At 34.4% G+C, this 20,280-nt stretch overlaps 3 protein-coding genes across 3 annotated transcripts; 2 read left to right on the top strand and 1 right to left on the bottom strand.

Moving 5' to 3' along the window:
• The first annotated feature begins 1,651 nt into the window (after window positions 1-1,651).
• LOC107860320 (CDPK-related kinase 5) lies at window positions 1,652-7,264 on the top strand. The gene is made up of 11 exons (XM_016705636.2): window positions 1,652-2,491; window positions 3,942-4,072; window positions 4,313-4,354; window positions 4,487-4,595; window positions 4,992-5,070; window positions 5,162-5,458; window positions 5,541-5,653; window positions 5,809-5,916; window positions 5,999-6,061; window positions 6,150-6,317; window positions 6,467-7,264. Exons 1-11 carry the CDS (start codon window positions 1,937-1,939, stop codon window positions 6,605-6,607), a joined length of 1,806 nt encoding a protein of 601 aa, XP_016561122.1. The 5' UTR covers window positions 1,652-1,936; the 3' UTR covers window positions 6,608-7,264.
• A 1,298-nt stretch (window positions 7,265-8,562) lies between these two features.
• On the top strand, window positions 8,563-13,192 carry LOC107860319 (zinc finger CCCH domain-containing protein 62). The gene is made up of 9 exons (XM_016705635.2): window positions 8,563-8,866; window positions 8,970-9,103; window positions 10,031-10,169; window positions 11,297-11,358; window positions 11,475-11,526; window positions 11,618-11,723; window positions 11,952-12,050; window positions 12,140-12,272; window positions 12,373-13,192. The coding sequence occupies exons 1-9, from the start codon at window positions 8,673-8,675 to the stop codon at window positions 12,918-12,920; spliced, it is 1,467 nt and encodes a 488-aa protein (XP_016561121.1). The 5' UTR covers window positions 8,563-8,672; the 3' UTR covers window positions 12,921-13,192.
• A 1,264-nt stretch (window positions 13,193-14,456) lies between these two features.
• Window positions 14,457-18,014, bottom strand: LOC107860318 (uncharacterized oxidoreductase YoxD). Its single transcript, XM_016705634.2, has 5 exons — window positions 17,652-18,014; window positions 17,245-17,504; window positions 17,027-17,120; window positions 16,607-16,718; window positions 14,457-14,952 (listed from the first exon to the last, which is right to left on the bottom strand). The coding sequence occupies exons 1-5, from the start codon at window positions 17,785-17,787 to the stop codon at window positions 14,766-14,768; spliced, it is 789 nt and encodes a 262-aa protein (XP_016561120.1). The 5' UTR covers window positions 17,788-18,014; the 3' UTR covers window positions 14,457-14,765.
• Between the last annotated feature and the right edge of the window lie 2,266 nt (window positions 18,015-20,280).

Below are 20,280 nucleotides of genomic sequence, written 5' to 3'. Positions count from 1 at the left end.
TTAACGAAATTTCTGATTTCGATATCATATGTGTTACTGTAAGCGAGCAATTCTGATTTGTTATTGGTATTTCGTAAATCAAATGCAAGACGCATGAGTAAAATTTGAAGGAGCTTGTAAATTCCGAGAAGTTCAAAAATAAAGAAAGGCCATATATAGTAGTATTGAATATGGGCAGTAGAAAGTGTTGTGAAGACTTAGAATGTGTACCAGCGAGGGTTGTGATAGAGTAGTAAGTAATTCATCATTCTTAGCTGGATACGAATTTGATCTAGTAAATTTAATCGAGCTCCAAGATGAGTATCGAATATCAGATGGAAAACCATAAAAGACTTGGAAGGTGTGGATTCCTTTGCTGCTTAATGCCAAAACAGAAGAATTGTCCCTTTATACCACATCTTTGATTTTACCCATATACTATCAGACAAAATTTATAATCTTTTAAAGACAAAATCGTAGGTTAGTTTTGTCTCAATCTTATCTCACTTTTGCCGTCTTTTGTCAAATTTAATTGTCCAAACAACCAAACTACCTGCAAGAGTGTTTGGACTGATTGAGCAAGGGATTTTTCAAATTGTGGTTCAAGTTTGAAATTTTTTATATATTTTTAAGCTGAGTTTATTGGATTAAGTTTGTTTATTAGAATTTGTTGTGTGACGAGTTATTATATTAAATGAAATTTACCTTAAATAGTTTTTAGATTCATAAGCTATTATATTTGACTAAAATTTATCTCATACACACTCGAAAGAAACCTAAAGGATTTTTATCATAATATAGCTGTAACTATTGTACATGCACGAGCCATGACTTGCTAAATTATGATTTATTAATCCTTATTTATCCATTATTGTATATATCATTCGCTACTGACTAAATAAATAAGTTGAATTTTCCTTTTAAAATATTCAAGTTCCTATGATTGGACGGTCCTAATATAAGCAATACTTTAGTCATTTGTCATTGTTATAATAGCTTTCGTCATTCTAAAAAACAAACCATATGACTAGTTTTACGTTCAAATTACTTAATTAAACCATCCTGTCAGTGAATAGTTTTGTCTTATTGCATTAATTAAATTGTGTATAACAAAAATATTTACCTCCACGTTCAAATAAAATTCTATCATCTACAAAGTTTAAAATTTGTATTAATCAAAATCGTAACATATATATACATATATGATACTGTAATTACTTTTAGCACAAAATATAGATATATAGAACATCTACAAAAAAAAAAAACTCTATTAATAATCAAATGAGAAGTATTCAAGATTTGAGTTTGCTCTTAATTATAATGAATATTTATTTGTATCAAGATACATAAATATATATATATATATATATATATATATATATATATACATACATTGATTCAAATACGTTATTTCATCTCAAATAAAAGAAATCTTTTTCTACAAATATAGTTATTGGATAATTATATCCCTCAACTGCTAGAATCTCATCTCCTTAATATGAAAAGAAGCTTCTAGATGTTAATTAGTAACTTAACAAAAATAATCCTGTTATTATTAGAAATAGTCAAATTACTAAACCTATTAAAGTCCACTGCACCACAAAATACAAATAAAATTAATTCCAAATTTCAATATACTTTATACATTGATTAGAGGATTTATAGCCTTGGTGGTTTCTATATTTATGTTTTTTTAAAAACTTTAAAAAGCTAAGCAATTAATTACTCTCAAACTTATTGAGACAAAAAAGCGAACATATCGTCGTTTCCTTTTTATCTCCTTCTGCTATCTGCAGATCCATCTTCTTCCTCTCTCATTCAACTCAATTTCAAACTTCAAATTTCCACTAAATTTAGGTTCGAAAAAATAAATAACTCAATATTCTAAAGCCTTGCTATATATATAGAGTGAACCACTAAGGTATTTGTTCTTCAAGTGCATTGCATTGTAAACACCATGGGTGCTTGTACTTCTAAACCCTCAAATTACTCCGGCGACAACATTGCCGTCGCCGTAAACGGAGCTACACTGCCGGTGAAATCTACGCCGAACAATAATGAAGAGCAAGACAGGAACAAAAAGGACGAGCTTAATGTAGGCAAAAAGTCACCTTTTTTCCCTTTCTACAGTCCAAGTCCAGCGCATTATTTATTCTCTAAGAAATCTCCGGCGAATGCCAGCTCAAATTCAACTCCTCGGAGGTTTTTTAAACGGCCATTTCCTCCGCCTTCTCCGGCGAAACACATCCGTGCTGTATTAGCCCGGCGACACGGCACTGTTAAACCGAATGAGTCTGTAATTCCTGAAGTAAATGAAATTGAAGCTAGCGGCGACGGCGACTGCGGCGCGGGGCTTGATAAGAGTTTTGGATTTTCGAAGAATTTTGTGAGTAAGTATGAGCTAGGAGAGGAAGTTGGAAGAGGGCATTTTGGGTATACTTGTAAAGCTAAGTTCAAAAAAGGTGAAGTCAAAGGACGAGAAGTTGCTGTAAAAGTCATTCCCAAAACAAAGGTTTGGCATTTTGTGAATTTTTTCATTCTGTTTCATGTTTGATTTTAGTGCTATGATCTGTTATCTATGTAGTCAAAGGTAGTTGAATTTCCTCCTTTTTACTACTTGAGTAGTAGTGTCCAGATCTGTTGTATAGATTGTAGTGTTTGACTCTGTGTCTTTCTATTTTCTAATGTCTTTTTTGTACTATTCATAGATTTTGTTTTCCAAATGGATCCATTATCTACTGTTTCCTTAGGTGGTATAGTTGATGATTTAAGTTTAAAGCTTAACTTTTTTGCTAATTAAGTTAAAAGGATGTGAAGTGATGAAATGAGGAAGCTTTTTGCAGCTTCTGTTGCAGTGTCATGCTTTGTGGTGTTTGTGATTATGTTTGTTATGCTGGTGACTGTTTTAAGGACCTATTCAACTAAAGACTTCATTTTTTCTTGAACTGTTTTTAGAGTCTGAAAATTATCTGTTCAATTTCCACCTGAAATTTGTTTAATTGGCCGTAAGGTGCACTGAATTGGGATTAACTGTGAGTATAGAGTATCAATATTATAATTGGGTGCAATGAAAAGAGGAAGAACGGCTTAAGGGTCTAAGGGAGTCAAGGAGGAGGGGGTGATGTTCTTGTCTCTTTTTCTGCCGTTGATCATTGATGTCCAAAAAGTTACAGTTTGAGTTTGGAATACCAAAATTTTTGACATGATTATTGAGGTGAGACTAATCCCAAAGAATTCACTAACTCTATGAAAGCTGGTTCAAGTGGGTCCATATATGATGCGGATGGCTTGTTTTTTTTGTTCCTGAAGGCTGATAAGTTCCATCTGATGTTCATGTCCCTTATTTGGTTTAGAAATAACGAAGAAGGGGAATGGAATAGGACTAAAGTAGCTCTGTTTTTTTTAAAAGTAAGTGGAGAGATAGCGCTAAATGTGTTTTCTTTGCCTTCTAGTTGTACAAGTAACATGAGAAGGAGGAAGAATTTACTCCCTGCAGCAACCCCCTCCCCTCCCTTTCACATCTTGTAGAGTTAAAGGGATCTTATGACTGCAGTGAAATCTTCTTATAGTGTTATCAGTTTCTCAGTCTGTCTAATCAAGGCAGCTGAGAGTTGATGGACATTTTTATCATATCTGTAGTTGGGAAGTCTGTCTTCCTTTAATAGGTGGGCTAATGAGAGCTTGCAATGTATTTGTCATGTCCTCCCCACCCCCACCCCTCCCCTCCCCTCCCTTTCCCCAAAATCCAAATTTTGTGGAATTTATCGCTGTTCAGTGAGCTGCTTTCTGGTGTTTCTAGCTTGATCTTTCTATTTTGCTTGAGTATTTCCTAATGTAAGTTGATGTATGCCTATAGTTGTTTGGAATATGCATCAGTGAGATTTGTGGGAATATACTGGGTATGTTGTGGTGGTTGTGCTGTTTTATCTGAAATATATGGTCATGTATTTTTCCTTTTCCAGATGACTACTGCAATAGCCATTGAGGATGTGAGAAGGGAGGTGAAGATATTAAGAGCTTTGACCGGACATAACCATTTAGTAAAATTTTATGATTCATATGAAGACTACAACAATGTCTACATAGTTATGGAGTAAGTTTCGTCACTCAACTCCCATCACATTTACATTTGCAATGGGGTTCTCAAACTTAGCTTAAGAGGATACTTTGTTGGTTATCAACCAAAGTTTCAAGTAGCATGGCAGTTTGTGTATTTTCTCAGTAAACATGTGTTTGATTATCATATTTTGCTCTTATCAGGAGCTTGATCTGCTAATTTTCTTTATCACACTGCTCTTTTGAAATGCTGCTGATTAATATCGTTAAATTTCAGGCTGTGTGAAGGAGGCGAGCTCTTGGATAGAATACTGTCTAGGTAGTTCTTGATCTTTGCTATGTTCGAATATTTTTGAATTTGAACCTTGTGCTTAGTTGATAGCATATCTTTTTTTATGGAATCAAGAATTCGTGATAAGGGAGTGCTAAATATAGTGTTCTCATCCTGCAGAGGTGGAAAGTACGCAGAAGATGACGCAAAGGATGTGATGATACAAATACTGAAAGTTGTTGCATTTTGCCACCTTCAAGGTGTGGTGCACCGGGATCTTAAGCCAGAGGTGGGAGGACTAAAATTCTCACTCTATGATTGCTTCAACATTCCTGCATATCTAGTTATTTCATCCTGTGTAGAAGAGGGGGAAATTCTTTTTGCACAAAAAACTTTTTTTCTTTACTAGATCTTGGATTATGTTAATATTCAAATGCAATGATTTTTCAGTGACTTTCAAGATGCGTAGATTTATTATTCTTCAGGCAGACTTCATATTTGTTTCCTCTAGTGTTTTAAGATCTTCTTTATTTAGCTAACAAGTGACAAAGAGGCTCAAATTTTCAGCCGTGGTATTTTGCTGTGGCTGAATCTATAACTTGTTAGCGAAGCTATGCCATCTGTTTTAGTAACCCTTCTTCTATCAAACTCTTCCTTATCTAATTCTAGCTTTCTGATTGACCAGAACTTCTTATTCACATCTAAGGAGGAAACTGCTCAACTTAAAGCAATAGACTTTGGATTGTCGGATTTTGTGAAGCCAGGTTAGTCCATTACTGCATCCCTGGAACTACCTTTCATAGAATTCGAGAAGCTCACCAACTTTTTTACCTGTCTTGGTCGACTGCTTTGCAGATGAAAGACTTAATGATATTGTTGGTAGTGCATATTATGTCGCGCCGGAGGTTCTACATAGATCTTATAGTACAGAGGCTGATGTTTGGAGTATAGGTGTCATAGCATATATCCTATTGTGTGGAAGCCGTCCTTTTTGGGCTCGAACAGAATCTGGGATATTTAGGTCCGTCCTTAAAGCTGATCCATGTTTTGAAGAACAACCTTGGCCTACATTATCTTCTGAGGCAAAAGACTTTGTGAAACGTCTGTTGAATAAAGATCCCAGGAAAAGAATGACTGCAGCTCAAGCTTTGGGTGAGTTTCGTGAGTTATGTTCAAAAAAGAGATTTTTGGTTTGTTGAATTTGTCCAAACTGCTGAACAACTTACTCTTTCAGGTCATCCATGGATAAAGAATAGTCATAACGTAGAGGTGCCTTTGGATATTTTAATATTCAAACTAATGAAGGCTTACATGAAGTCCTCTGCTCTTAGGAAAGCTGCACTACGGGTGTGTATGATGCTACTGTGAAAAGTTTTCCTATTTACCATTTCATCTTCCGAGTCCCATTTTGCGTAGTAGCTCATAGTATTTGCTGATATTTCTTACTTATCTTTTGCATTTGGCTTCATGACCTCCAATTGTCGCTTCTGCAATTTTTGCAGGCTTTGTCAAAGACATTGACGGTAGATGAGCTATTCTACTTGAAGGAGCAGTTTGCACTGCTAGAACCAAGCAAAAATGGCACCATAAGCTTCGACCATGTTAAAACGGTTCGTCTCTTGCAAAAAGAACGATTTAATAGTTTCTAGTTGTATTTTGCATGTTTTTGCTGACCTTCATGATTTTTACCAGGCCCTAATGAAACATGCAACAGATGCAATGAAGGAAGCTCGCATCCATGATTTTCTTGCATCGGTAAATTTTGAGACCCATTGACTTCAAATATCAACTGGTGTTGTCATTGTTATGGGTTTAATAAACTCTCCTTGTGCTTGACATGCAGCTTAATGCGCTGCAGTACAGGAGGATGGATTTTGAGGAATTTTGTGCTGCTGCATTAAGTGTTCATCAGCTTGAGGCTCTTGACCGGTGGGAACAACATGCACGTTGTGCCTATGAAATCTTTGAGAAGGAAGGCAATAGGGCCATTATGATAGAAGAATTAGCTTCGGTAATCATGATTGTTCTCATTGTTTGTTCTGAATACTGATTGCCATGTCTTAGTCTCTTAACAGTCTCATTATCCTTTTCGGGAGAGAGGAGTGTGTAAGTAATCGGGAAGGAATCTAACTGAGTGTAATTTTCTAATTGGTGGTCCAGGAACTTGGTCTTGGCCCTTCGGTTCCTGTCCATGCTGTTCTACATGACTGGCTCAGGCACACTGATGGAAAGCTCAGTTTTCTTGGTTTTGCAAAGTTGTTGCATGGAGTGTCAAGCCGTTCAATTACAAAAGTTCAATGATTCGAGCCACTGAATCAGAACACTTAATTCTTTTGGTGTATCCATGTTCTCGTCCTGAATGCATCGTTTGGCAGGCAAATGAGCTAGCAGTGAAAAATGATGAGATCAACTTATGTCCCTCGTTCTGGAGCTTCGTAGATCTCATTATTTTCTCAGGACTAGTATGAAATTCCAGGGAACAAACTTCCTAGGAGAGGATTGGCTGTCTGTTACCAGAGCAGTGGCATCCTGCATATAGAGTTCTTACTGTAAAGTTGTAGCTAGTTTATGTTTGATCGCAGGTGAGAGTACTTCTCAGCTGGTTTTTGGTCACACATTAGATGTTTTTAGCCTGCTGGACATGCACTGATCTACTATTGCCTTGTATAATGTTGTCTACATGCTTTTCTAGTTTAGAAGTTTCACCACTTACTTTGTTGTTTCTCAACCAGACTGGAGTATATGTGACTCAGAATGACCAATCCCAAGGATAAAGTTAGTGAAGGCTATGGAATGCCAAGTAATTTTTTTCCATGAGTAAGTTTAGCTGGTAGTTACCCCTGTATATGTGCTACTGGGAGAAATACCTTGTATAATGGTGGGAGTGCATGCAATTTGGCCTGCATACCACCTTTATTAAAGAAGATTAGTGAAGGATGATTAAGTAGTGATTAAGCATGTACCAATTGTTCAGTTGGTTTTGTGCACAAAGTAGTGAACTTTATGTTAATTAGAAGATAGCCATTGAATAAAATATATAGCAATAGTTTGAATGATCTTATAAGCTATGCTGTTGCAAGATTGACTTCCTTCGTGAATCATCTTCACAGGGATGACCAAATGGAATTTAGCCTCTAAAGGACAAACATTTTGTAATTTTCCTTTATTTAGAAAAGCTGTTCTAACTTCTACCTGTTCCATTGTTTACCTAAATATCGTGTTCTTTTTTTTTTTTTTTGGTAACCAATGTGAATATACCATTAACCAACAAATACTTACAACCTAAAGAGCCCTCTTACTCTTACACCCTGCTAAGGGTATTAAGCAGTACGAGCCTCTAAGCAGTATGAGCCTCCAATGAACAGTGTAAATAAATAAAAAATAAATATCGTATTCTATCGTGCTTTATTCTAAGTAGGGAAATGCACCATAATATTGAAAAATTGGACGAATAACATACAAGTTGGATAGGCCCATCACACTATAATGGAAGTTCAAATGTCATAATCTATGTTGCTCGGACAACGGGTGCATGTCGGATTCTCTCCAAATAGTGTATTTTTGGAGAATTCGACGCGAATGCGGCATTGAAAGTGAAGAGTCCGCGCAACTTAGGTCATAATATCTTAACACCCTCTATCACTCACTAATGCTTCATTGGAACTAAAGTAACTTGATTTTGACAAAAGAAAAAACAAGTTTCAATTTCCTTTAAAATAGCGAGCATCAAAAATCAAAATGTTAAGGATTACTCTTTATTTGATTTGATTTTTAACCATTTTAAATTGTTAAATGAAATTTTAGCACCAAGAGTTCAATAAGTTCACAGGAAAAGGGTGAAAATTACCCTTATATTTTAGTTTATCAATTCTCTCTTGTTATACTATTAGGTCAGTTTCACATACGTCATGAAACTTGTCACTTCTACCTCAAGAAACTTAATCCCCAAATTCCATTCAAAATATCCGATTTTTATTAAATTACCCATTCTCCCATTTAATCCTCAAATCTCTATCCAAAATTATTTTAGAAAGGCATAACACATAAATGCTACTTTTAGCTTGACTTCGACTTACAGATGTATCGCAGCGTAGCCACTTTGTGTTCTATATGTATTATGTTAGAATATTTATGCATACCTTATTTAATTTTATATAAATTTAAATATCTATTTATAGATATTCAAAATTGAGGATAATAGATGTGAAATGAATACAATTAAACTGTATATCAATGTATTACTATTTCTTTAGAATAAACTGTTGATTTTTTAGCTTTCTTCTTTTTAAAAAAAAATAAATAAAAGGATAAAGGAAAAGGAAAGGAGAAGTGGGTTCGTGAGTAATAGGAGGGTTATAATAGGGGCATGTTTGAAGGAAATGGGGTAGTAATGGGGAAGAGAAGAAGAGCAAAACCCAGTGTCATTGAGATTTCGTCTTCTTCCGAACCAGAAAATGGCTCATCAGAAGAAGGAGAAGGAAGCGAAGAAGAAGAATCAGAAGAAGCATTATCAGAATCGGATGATGATTTTGATGATTTTGACGATTCCGCACTCTCAAGGTACTCCAATATTACGCCTCAATTCCAAACTAATTGCGCTTCCCAAGATGAATGATTTATCTTCATATATCTATTTATGATCAATTTTGGATTATTCGGCCAGCGAGAGCGACGGTGATTCCGAAGATGAGGAGGAATCTTCTTCTTCTTACGGGTCGCAAGAGCATGATGATGATGAGGACATCGAAGAGGAAGGTGATGAGTCGGGGAGCGATAGAGTCCTTCGCCTTCTTCAAGGTGTGGGTATTTTCTGCACTTAAGCTTCTCTAAATGTATGGATAAACCAAAGAATAGCTAAAGTTGCACTATTGTTATAATGAATTGTTAGCATTAATTAATGGGAAATTGATTATTGTTCAGCTAAATACCAATGTAATTTGTCAAATGCTTTCTGCAAAATTGAGTATGATCTTTAAATGTTGGGGGAGGGTAGCTGTGATGTTTTTGTGGCAAGTTTTTAAATGTTGAAGTACGTATTGATTTGTCGTAGACCAATCTGAGCTATAGATTTTGTTAGATACCTGTGGAAGTACAAGTTAGTATAGCAGTGTCATTGGTTTGTTGGGGTTAGTGGCAACAAGTCAACACCTATCTTGGCTGATCATCCAGTTATAAGGGGCCTCTCTACCCATGAGTTTAGCACAAATGCGTGATAGTTCTTTCTTCTTGTTAGGTGTTTTGTCAGCACGACTTGGAAAGGGTTATTCCGGTGAAGCAACGGATGTGTTGTCTTATTGGATCCAGGTGAGCAAGGAGAAATTTTTATATGGAATTTCAGTTGATTCGAGTTCTCCACACGAGCTTTTGTGGACACTGAATGGAAGGGTGCATAGTAATACGGACCTTATGTCCTGCCATTGGCGAAGATAGAACTAGTAAAACTGAGATGTGGCGAAAATTTACTCATTATTCAATGGACAATTTGGGGTATTCTCAGTATAATGTAAACTGGGGATCCTGACATTATACACAATGCACTTCTCTATTTTTCAATGGGGTTCATAATTTGATCTCTTTTCAAGGTGTAGGCAAATGTATAATGATTTTCCAACTATAAATTTTGTCATATTTGGACTCTAATAATTACAGACAGAATAAATTGGCTAGTTATGGTCTCTCTATTAAATGAATATATCAATATATAACCTTTTGTTTGTTATATAGGTGGTGGAGCATTGAGGAAGCTAAGGGAAGGATTGGAGAAACTGACGTTGACGGACTATAAAGCCTATTTGCGATCGAATGGATTGAGGTTATCAGGTACAAAAGAAGAATGTATGCAGAGGATCATAGAGCACTGGAGGTTCGTTGGAGTAAAAGATGTAAATCTCATGTATTTGAATGCAGCACCATAATTTTTGCATATATCCAATAAAGTGTTGCTTTAGTAGCACTCCATCAACCATTTCTATATTATTATTCTATTTCATTGTTGTTTCCTGTTATGTATAATTTTTTTGGGTGGTGTAAGGGTCTCACTAATAGCTAGTGCTTCAAGTATTCAGGTGCTAATTATGAGGAACCAGTTTAAGATCGCATATTCGCATATGCAAGTTTAAGAAAAAAGGAGAAAAATTAGCAAATTACTGCTGCATATAGTTAAGCAAATTAAAAACCCTGGTTTGGCTCATTAGTGAGATTAATGTTCAGAGAATAAAAGGGGACCAAAGAGATGAAATAACAACCGTGCAAATAAGTGTGGAACTTCAGCTTGTAGTAAGTACGAAAATAACTGTAGCATTTAAACCTTCCTTGTGATTTGCAATATTAAGCTCACCTGTCTTCCTTTTGATTGCGGTCCTGGGTCAGAATACTTAGGCTAATGACAATAAAGTGCATGAAATTTGTGAACATCCAGAGTCTCTTTTAAATGTCATGCACTTTATAGTCAGCTGTGCCGCTGAGTATGCCTGCCTCTCTACCTTTGAGGTTGAGGTAAGGTCTACGTATACTCTACCCTCCCCGGACTCCACTTTGTGGGCTACACTGGTATGATGTTGTTGCTGCTAGGTATGCTAATACATCTGCTCTTTAGGTTTCTTTGTTTTAACTTTATATTCTTTTAGTTCCAGGCACATTTCCACAGTGATTCTGGAATCATAAACTTCATTCTTCTATTGACACCTCAAACAATTAGCTAAAAAATAGCATATAGAGAGATATTGATTCATTTTTGTTACTTCCAATAGCTCATTATCCTACGAGCTTGGTCTTTCCACTCAATAAAAACAAGTAAATGAAAACAGCATAGTTTCAAAATAAAAGTAAATGAAGGCAGCATAAGTGATTGAAGTTCCACCACGCTTCATTTTTAATTGTAAATATGATCTTGTCGCTCCAGTTTTGAACTGTATTGATCCTTTTCCCAATAGTCTTCAATTCCTTTCCTTCTTTGCTGATGGGAAGTCCTATTGCTTGATTTGTACACAGGATGAAAGATGGAAATGGTCAAAGACAATATCCCAGATCATCTTTTGCCATAAACTGTACCGGTAGTTAATATTTGGCATCACTTCATATCAGAATCACTCTGTTTCTCCTATGCTTCTTGTATTTTCCCTTTTGTTTTTTAATCTTTGAGCATTTTGCCTGGTGATTCTATGTGCAGGTGACGTATGTAAAGGAGATGTTGTATTATTCACACAGAAAGTGTACAAGAAGTATTCACCTGATCAATTCTTCTGTTTGTTTCACATTTTGTCAGTGTAGAGTGGTCTTTGCCTTTTGGATTAACCATGTCGTGTTTTGAAGTTTTGACAAGCTGAGAAGGGGCGGAAAACTCTTAGGTAAGAGAACCATTGCTGGTCGGATTGTCAAGGAGAGTTATGGCGCTGCCAAACAGCAGCATACCTTTACGGTAAGGCTCAAGAGTAAATTTTGAGCGCACAAAGAGGTGTGATTATAAGGGTAGAATCTTGTTCTGGATGAGACTGAGAGTTTGTGGAATATAAGCTTGCAACTTGGGACATCCAATTGTAGTGCTTGAACACCTAGCAGTCTAGCACTATCATCCTTCTAATAACCCTTAATTTCATATGCAAAATTTTCCTAAATACTTCTCCATCTATTATTTGTGATTAACAAGGTTGAGGTGTTATGGAGCCAAGGGGTTAAACAATTACCTCTACTTTTTCCGTTGCTCGTGAAGGGAAGAAACCTTTATAAATTGAAGACTTTCAGACAGGTGAACTGCAGCTATTCAGGAGTACCTGTAGTTCTTGTCAGATATTCTATCATTTTAATTTTTAACGGTATTTACTGCTGCTTTATCAGAGATGGAAGGATGAAGATGAAAGACTAGAAGTTCTTGCAGAGAAGCACAAACGTGGAGATGCAGCAAGATCTATTAGAGCAACAAGAAAATCAAAATCAATAAAGCCGACAAAAGTATCCTCTAAAAACAAAGGTGCCTTTTATGAAAATTAAATTGATGCATCACCAGTTTTTAACTTGATACAGACTAGAACTTTATGTTTACTCTATAATGTAGTTTTTGGTACATGCAGGTAACAAACGCCAGAAACTTGATCATCATAGGAGGCCAAGCGAAATGATGCGAACAAGCAATGGAAAGAAACATAAATATTCTATTAATGAACGTGGAAAAGCAATGACAGGAAGCAAAAGAACAAAACACCACCAGCAAAAGCCTCATCCACCTGGAAGATTGAATTTGGCAGAGTCCAGAAACAGTAGACCCTCTATGAGGAATCGAGACTTTGTACCTACCCTTAGAGAGACCTCATTGCAGTTCAATTATCCTTCAGCAAATAATTTCCGCCATTTTGAATCAGATTCTTACAGCCAAAGAGTACCATATTCGTATTCATCTAGCTGGGATTCAGCACCAAGATCACATTTAAGCTCTTACTCCTCTTATACTTTGCCTGATCCAGTATATCAACAATATGGTCATGGAAATTATCCAAGTTCTTCATTCACTAGGTATGTACCTCAGTCTAGTAATTTTCCACATTCCCCTGGCATGGTGGGTACTCATAGATCATCTGGCTCAATCCCGTTTGTAAACTATGAACGTAGATGGAACTCTTAGCTTTTTTGTCTCTCTCTCTCTCGCTTTGGCTTGACATATAGGAGCAGCAAGGGCTTTACATAAACAAAATGGTGTAATGGTCTTAAGCAGACATGGGGAACATTGCCTTGTGGTAAATGTTGAATTTCAAATATCTGTTGAGCAGTAATGTCTTGTCTTTAATTGGTATATTAAAGTTCTGTTTTTTTTTTTTTTCAAGTTTTAGGCCTCCCTTTTGTACCGAGTATGACTCTTTCCATCTCTCAGTTTATGTGATTCACTTTTTGTTAGTCTGTCCTGGGAATATTTTTTTGCTCAGAAATAATTTAACTGTAAACTTCTCATTTTATCCTTGTTGAAATGATTTATAGCCACCAAATTTATTTGAAACCACAAGCTTGAAATGTCATTCTTGAGCTATTTGGCCAGTCAAAGGACAACGTCACATATATTTATATTAAGACATATGAAGTAGTATACAAACAAACTACTAACCGTTTAAGAAATTAGGTATATCTATTAGGATGATGATATGCTACGTTTTTACTTTGAAACAGCATCGTGGACTCTCTAAACACCTGATCAAAAATAAACTAACTATAGACTTTCCATTTATTCTTGTTGAAATAATTCATGGCCTCGTAATTCGTCTTAAACCACAAACTTGAAATGCCTTACTTGAACTATTTGGCCTGTTAAACGACAACATCACATAAATTAATAAACAGGAAAAAAGTAGCATACAAATAAACTATAAGCGAGTTAAGAAATTTAGTATGTCTATTAGGATGATGATGATATGCAACATTTTCACTCTGAAACGGCGTCGTAGACCCTTGAAGCACCTCAACAACGTGAACATTTATTGTGAAATTATATGTTAAGTCATGAAATACGATCAAGATTTTCTTCAAATATTTTCAAAAACATGCTTAGACCATTTTTTTTAGAGTTTCACTCACAAACTTTATGGCTCTTAAGAAAATTAAAGGTTAGGGATGCATTTGGTGTTGGCATCGTTGGCTTTGAGATTAGACTCGCAATGATAAGACTAATCATTTTGGTTTGCGTCAGCTATACCACTTATGGATGACGACTAATCTTTTTCTTTGGACCACATATTTATATATATATATATATATATATATATAGGAGGTTACACGTCAAAAAGAAGTCAGTGACTTTGTCCTTGCTGGCCAGCAAGCTTTGCTCCCCTATATACTGTTTGCCTCATTATGATTGGATAAGAGAGTTGTATTGTACAGTATACCTGCTGAATCCGTAATCCAAAAGTACAAGAAGCACCTGTGTTCTCAATTAGAACACGAATGCCACTTCTAACCATGGAAAGAGTGATCATTTTTACTGGATATGAAGTTTAAAAAGAAAATGAGAAATTTGTAAATATTTTTAATTTTCAATAGATTATAATATTTGTATAACTATACATAAAAAAATATTAATTGAAAGTAAAATATGAAGTTCAAGTTGTCATTCTGCTCGCTGTTGCTACATTGAAGGGAAAGAGCGGACACATCTACTAAATCGAAGTAGATGTACAAATTATAATAGTTGAAGAATTTTCATTATATCTTAAAACTCATGCAAAGCTCTCATTCATGTTCCTTAATTAAAATTGATCATCACTTGCTACAAATCCAAACCAAATCAAATTTACACATCAATCCCACAATACCACACTAAATTTGAAATGTGTAACTTAACAGACCATTTCTAGTTCTAGAACATATGGGTGGGTTGACGATGAAGTGACTCACTAATGACTTTGTACTAAAGACAGAACCACATATCAAAGGAAAAACAAACAAATAGGCATTTTTGACCAAATGGTTCAAGAACTTGTTTCTAGGTACATCTTTGGCTGGAGGGATGAAGATCAATCTCCTGGGTCCAAGCACATCTATCTTGAATGTGCAAGTACCAGTAGGTCTGCGCCAGCGCATCCGGGTCCATCAAACCATCCCTTCGTCCTCTTTGTTGTTCTTGTTCCCCAACCAACAATCCTTGCTGTGAAGTCGATGACATTAGCCCCCTGCATACACAACTCACGACAGTAGGCTAATCACCAACAACAAAAAGTAGCACCTTCACATATGCTAACATTATTAATGTTTATTCATGCTTTTGGGAAGATCTCAATATAAGGTTGATCCCGGAAGCAGATTTAGGACGGATTCTGTGGGTTCAGCTAAAATCATGTTTTCGGCTCAAACGACACTGTATGCATAGGCAAATAATTTTAAATACAATACATGTAGTAAGATTACAGTCATTCTGAATCCACTAATTCTAGGGAGTCGTTTGGTAGCCGGTGAAGAGTCAATATTTCATGTATTAATACATAAGTTATACTAATGTGTGTAACTAGTTATGAAGAAAGTTATTCATGTGTAAACTAGATATGATGTTTCATTTGCAATTTCAAAAACCCGCATAGCGTATTATTTTATATGGGGTAGAAGATGGAATAACTAATACTAGCATAATTAGTACTTGCATATTCTTAATAGCTACTCCCATTTTATCCATCTCAAATTGGCTAAGTTGATGTCCCATTTTACTTATCTCATTTTACTTATCAAGATAAGACAAACTTTTATTTCTATGTTTTACCCTTTGCATTAATTATCTTTTCTTTAAATTAAAATGTAAACATAATTTAATAGGGGTACTTTGGTAAACTAGCCATGTTATTTATTATTTTTCTTAATTGTTGTGTCATCCCAATTAGGGATAGTAAAATGGGACGGAGGGAGTATCAAAATACCTGGGGTGATCCGTTAAGCAGGTATATATATTAAATTCTACAAAAGTAATACCACATTTGATAGTTGTTGAGAAGGTAAGTTTCATGTGTAAAGTTAATACAATGTTCAATTTGCAATTAGAAACTCGATTAACTAATACATGTAAAAATTATGAAGGAATCATGTATAGAGTATTAGTTTATCTAGAATATATAGAAGATGGAATAATTAATATATAAATAATTACACCCTGCATAAAATAACTCTGAAAATGTATCGCTAATACTGACATAACTCTAACCAGCTACCAAACAACCCTTCACTCTTATGCCAATTTACATCCGTTACATAAATAACCAGGCAATGAGTCCGAATCCAAATTTACAGTCTACAGGGCAACTGGCACTAGTATACCAATTTTCCAGTAGTCCTATCTGAATGGTTGCTTTCAATGCCCCACTAGGGCATATATAGAATAGAAAAATTGCTTTTTTAGGCATCAAGAGCCTTAATATGTAGGAGTAGCATTCTACTCATTATTGCTACAGAATTTCACAAGATCTTTCTGGTCCACCATCTTTACTAAGGCTGACTTTTTTCACCGGCCACTTGATGGTTTCATTTATGAGTATATTCTTGCTACAATATCAGATTGGTAATAATATACTAGTTCACTCTCATGGAATAAGCCCAACAAAAAAGACAATTTATAATCATTTATAACTGAGTTGCCATTGTTGCAAAAGCAAATACAACAAAGATTCTCAGCAAAAAGTAATACTCCTATATATACAATAAATATTCCTGCACAATATATTTAAAGGTAAAAAGAATAGAGATAGATCGAAGTTTTGAGTAGGCAGAAAAGTGTTACCAAAACGGGTAAGAAGGGAATAAATGAGTGGACAAGTTGAGTAGTAAAGTGGATAAAGACGTTACCGAGGTGCGCCGACGATGCCGTGAATGATAACATGGGCAACGTGTATCCCAAGTGGCTGAAACTCTCTTGCCAAACATTGTGATAACCCTCTCACTGCAAACCTCCCACAGCCTGTACGTTCATTTTTAACTCTTCTTAATTATTTCCTATTTAATGCTAGAATTATATATCAAAAATATTCCAAAAGCAAAGATATAATGTTACTATAATGTTTCCTTCATTATTTATTTGGGTTTGACTTGACACATAGTTTAGAAAAGTTAAAAGATACGTTTAAATAATGTGATCTTAAACTAAAAGAAATGTAAAACGAATTAAAACGTCATTTAATTATGCGATGTTATCTGAAAAGTTACCGTCAAAGAATTGCAAAAATGGAAAAGACAGACAAACAAACTAAAACAGAAGGAACAATTTACATAATTCGGAGTATCCTGCAAAGCCATTAAGAGAAGCTGAGCAACCACTGAAGAGAACCGTCCCTCTTCCTCTTTCCACCATTCCTGGTAGTACCTGAAAAAAAAATTTTCCCATATATACAACGAACTTTCAATTTACATTCGCGTAGTATCAGTATAAAGAATTGTTTACACGATTAGTATATTCTAATATGTTATAGCGAGTAGGATTTAGGGACCTGTTGAGCGCAGTGGAAGGCGCCGACGGAGGAGACGGCTATAGCTTTTTCGAATTGTTCAACTCTAGTATGGGTAAAATTTGTGGGGTTCCAAGATACTGGCTGATATGCATTGTAAACCAAGACTTCCACAAAACCCAGAGATAGAACTCCTTCAAATGCCTCTCTTACACTTCGTAAATTGGAGCAATCGATTCGGATAGCAAATACCTGAGCCTTCTCTTCTCTCGCTATCTCATCAGCAAATCTAGATAATCTCTCTGTTTCAATAAATAACACAAATTACATAAACCACTTCCAATTGCATGTAAGGAAAAGATAAATAATCTTAGTCGACCAAGTACATGAACTTTCACTTTTTATTCTCCACCTCCCTACACACAAAGTAAAGAAAGAAGAAAAATTACCTAAGTCGCGGGCGAGTATAGCAACTGTATAACCTTCATGAGCGAACTTGCGAGCGATGGAGCGGCCAAGTTGAGGCCCAACGCCCACAATGGCAGCTATGCCTCTAGATGAGGCGGAACTCGACATGCTCCGCATCTTCTAATTAATTATCTCCTCGATCAGTATATTATATATATGTGTATGTAACTGAATGAAACTGAATTCAAATGCAGGTGTTGTTGAGCTGATAAAGTTTCTTTGTGTTGAAGGAATTTAACCCGCCGTATGTATAATGTGTGTATGTATGGAGTATATAATATATAGTTGAGGGAATTTTCAATTTTGTGTCGCTTTCTCAATTTTGCTGCTTCCCAAGGAAGAAGCAATAAATTATAGTGGCAAATTTAGGATTCAAGGGTTATGGGTGTATGAAAAATTGAACACACATATTAGCATTCAAAGTTTTAAGATTTTGCCTGAAAACTAAAACATTCATATGTCTTCTTTACTTATTAAGTATTTTTCTAAATATTATATCAAATTTTATATATTTTTTAGATAACTATACTTAATCTGTTTGAATTTAATGAATATTAAAGCATCAAAAATATTGAGCTATAATTCCGTCCTGATAAAAAGTAATTTAATTGAATGAACTTTCTTTTCCGAATAAGGTAACTGTGTACTAGGGGTGGACATGGTATGGTATATACCGAATACTAAATCGAAATTGAAATTTTTATACCGTTGTATGAATGTTATGGTATTTGGTAGGAATTTTAAATTATTTTTATATTTGGTACGGTATTTGGTATGTATGCAATAAATTCCGAAATACCGTATACTATACCGAAGTTTTTTAATAACTTATAAAACCTATATATATATATATATATATATATATATATATATATATATATATATATATATATATTATATTTCAGATTATTAAATATATTTATATATGATCCATTAACCAATTGAACACAAAAATAGCTTTTATTCATAAATAAATTTTTTGGGAAGCTTATTATTTAGGAGTACTATGCTTAAATTTAGGTACGGTTGTTCACAGTTTGCATCTCGGACTATTCAATCGTGATTGAAATGTTATTTTTGTGTAATTGATTAACAAAGATAGTTGTTAGCCTAACATGATTGAAACGTTTTTAAAATTTAAAGTTATAGTTTTTTTATATGAATGTATGTAATTAGAAATCAAATAAAGTATGGTTATCGAAATCGAATTTAAAAATACCGAAATCGAATTTAAAAATACCGAATCATACCGAACTAATTTGATATGGTAATGATATTGCTCTTTTAGATACCGAAAATTAAAGTTACCATATTAAAATTTAAAATACCGTACCGTACCATGCCCCCGACGTATACAAAGACTATGAACTAGAACGCTATGAGTTCTATCATAATGATTGGCGCTACTGTAAACATGATGGCTACGCTTTTATTTATTATAATCATAATATTAATGGATACGAGTTAATCTAATCAATCATAATTACAATATGTGTGCATGCTTTTCATGTAGCTTTCATGTTTGCTAGTCAATGTTTATTATTCACTGCGTTCTCAATTTATATGACATATTTCGCTTAATAAGATTTAAATATGATCTTAAATTTTTTTATATATTTCATAAATTTTGAGTGATCAATTATTGTGACTTATATTACTACTTTTTACATAGTTTATGAAGATATAAATTTTATTTTAAGAAAATTTAAAAATTTCATGTCTAAATTTATGTCAAACTTATCTTGTTCGAATCTCAAAAAATGAAACATGCCACATAAATTAAGACAAAAAAAATACATTCAAGAATAATTATTAGTCAGCGCAAAATAAGAACAATGTATTCAATTATATTTCAATTTTATAAAATTATAAATATTTTAGACTATTTGTTTTTAACAAGGATGACAAGTAAGGTGGATCGATGAGAGTAAAATGAATCAAACTCACATTAATTATCTCCTTGATCAGTATTTATGTGTAACGGAATGAAATCGCATTCAAATGCAGGTGTTATTGAGCTGAAAAAGTTTTTCTGTTGAAGGAATTCAACCCGTTGTATGTGTAATATGTGTCTGTAGGAGTATATAATATATAGTTGAGGGAATTTTCAATTTTGTGTCGCTTTCTAAATTTTTTCGCCTTCTAAGGAAGAAGCAATAAATTACAGTGGTGGATTCAGGATTTAGAGATTGTGGGTGCATGGAAAGTTCAAACATACATATTGACGTTCAAAGTTTTAAAATTTCGCCTGAAAACTAAAGCCCCCAACCATGGGGTGGGGCGGCTCAAGGATAAGACTAGTAATTAGTATTAAAGCATTCGTTTTAGCGTCCCAAAATTTTGAGGCCTCAAAAACTTTAATAAGTAATAAACTTTATGATTTGAATTTCACTTGAAATAATAATGAAGATTGTGAAATATATTTTTAAAATTATCTAAAGAATAATAAATAAATAAAATGTTATCTCATATTTACAAGAAATATTTTGAAACTTTGAACTAAACAATTCAAACTTTATATTAATAAATAAAGTTTTAACAACAACATCCAAGTTAATGCATTGTAAACAAATGACTAATTTCTTTTTAACTAGGATTAATTCTTACTTT

The sequence above is a fragment of the Capsicum annuum genome, chromosome 2, assembly GCF_002878395.1.
Source record: "Capsicum annuum cultivar UCD-10X-F1 chromosome 2, UCD10Xv1.1, whole genome shotgun sequence".
Lineage (NCBI taxonomy): Eukaryota > Viridiplantae > Streptophyta > Magnoliopsida > Solanales > Solanaceae > Capsicum > Capsicum annuum.
The sequence above is the reverse complement of the archived record's forward strand: the minus strand, read 5'-3'. Positions and strand labels throughout refer to the sequence as shown.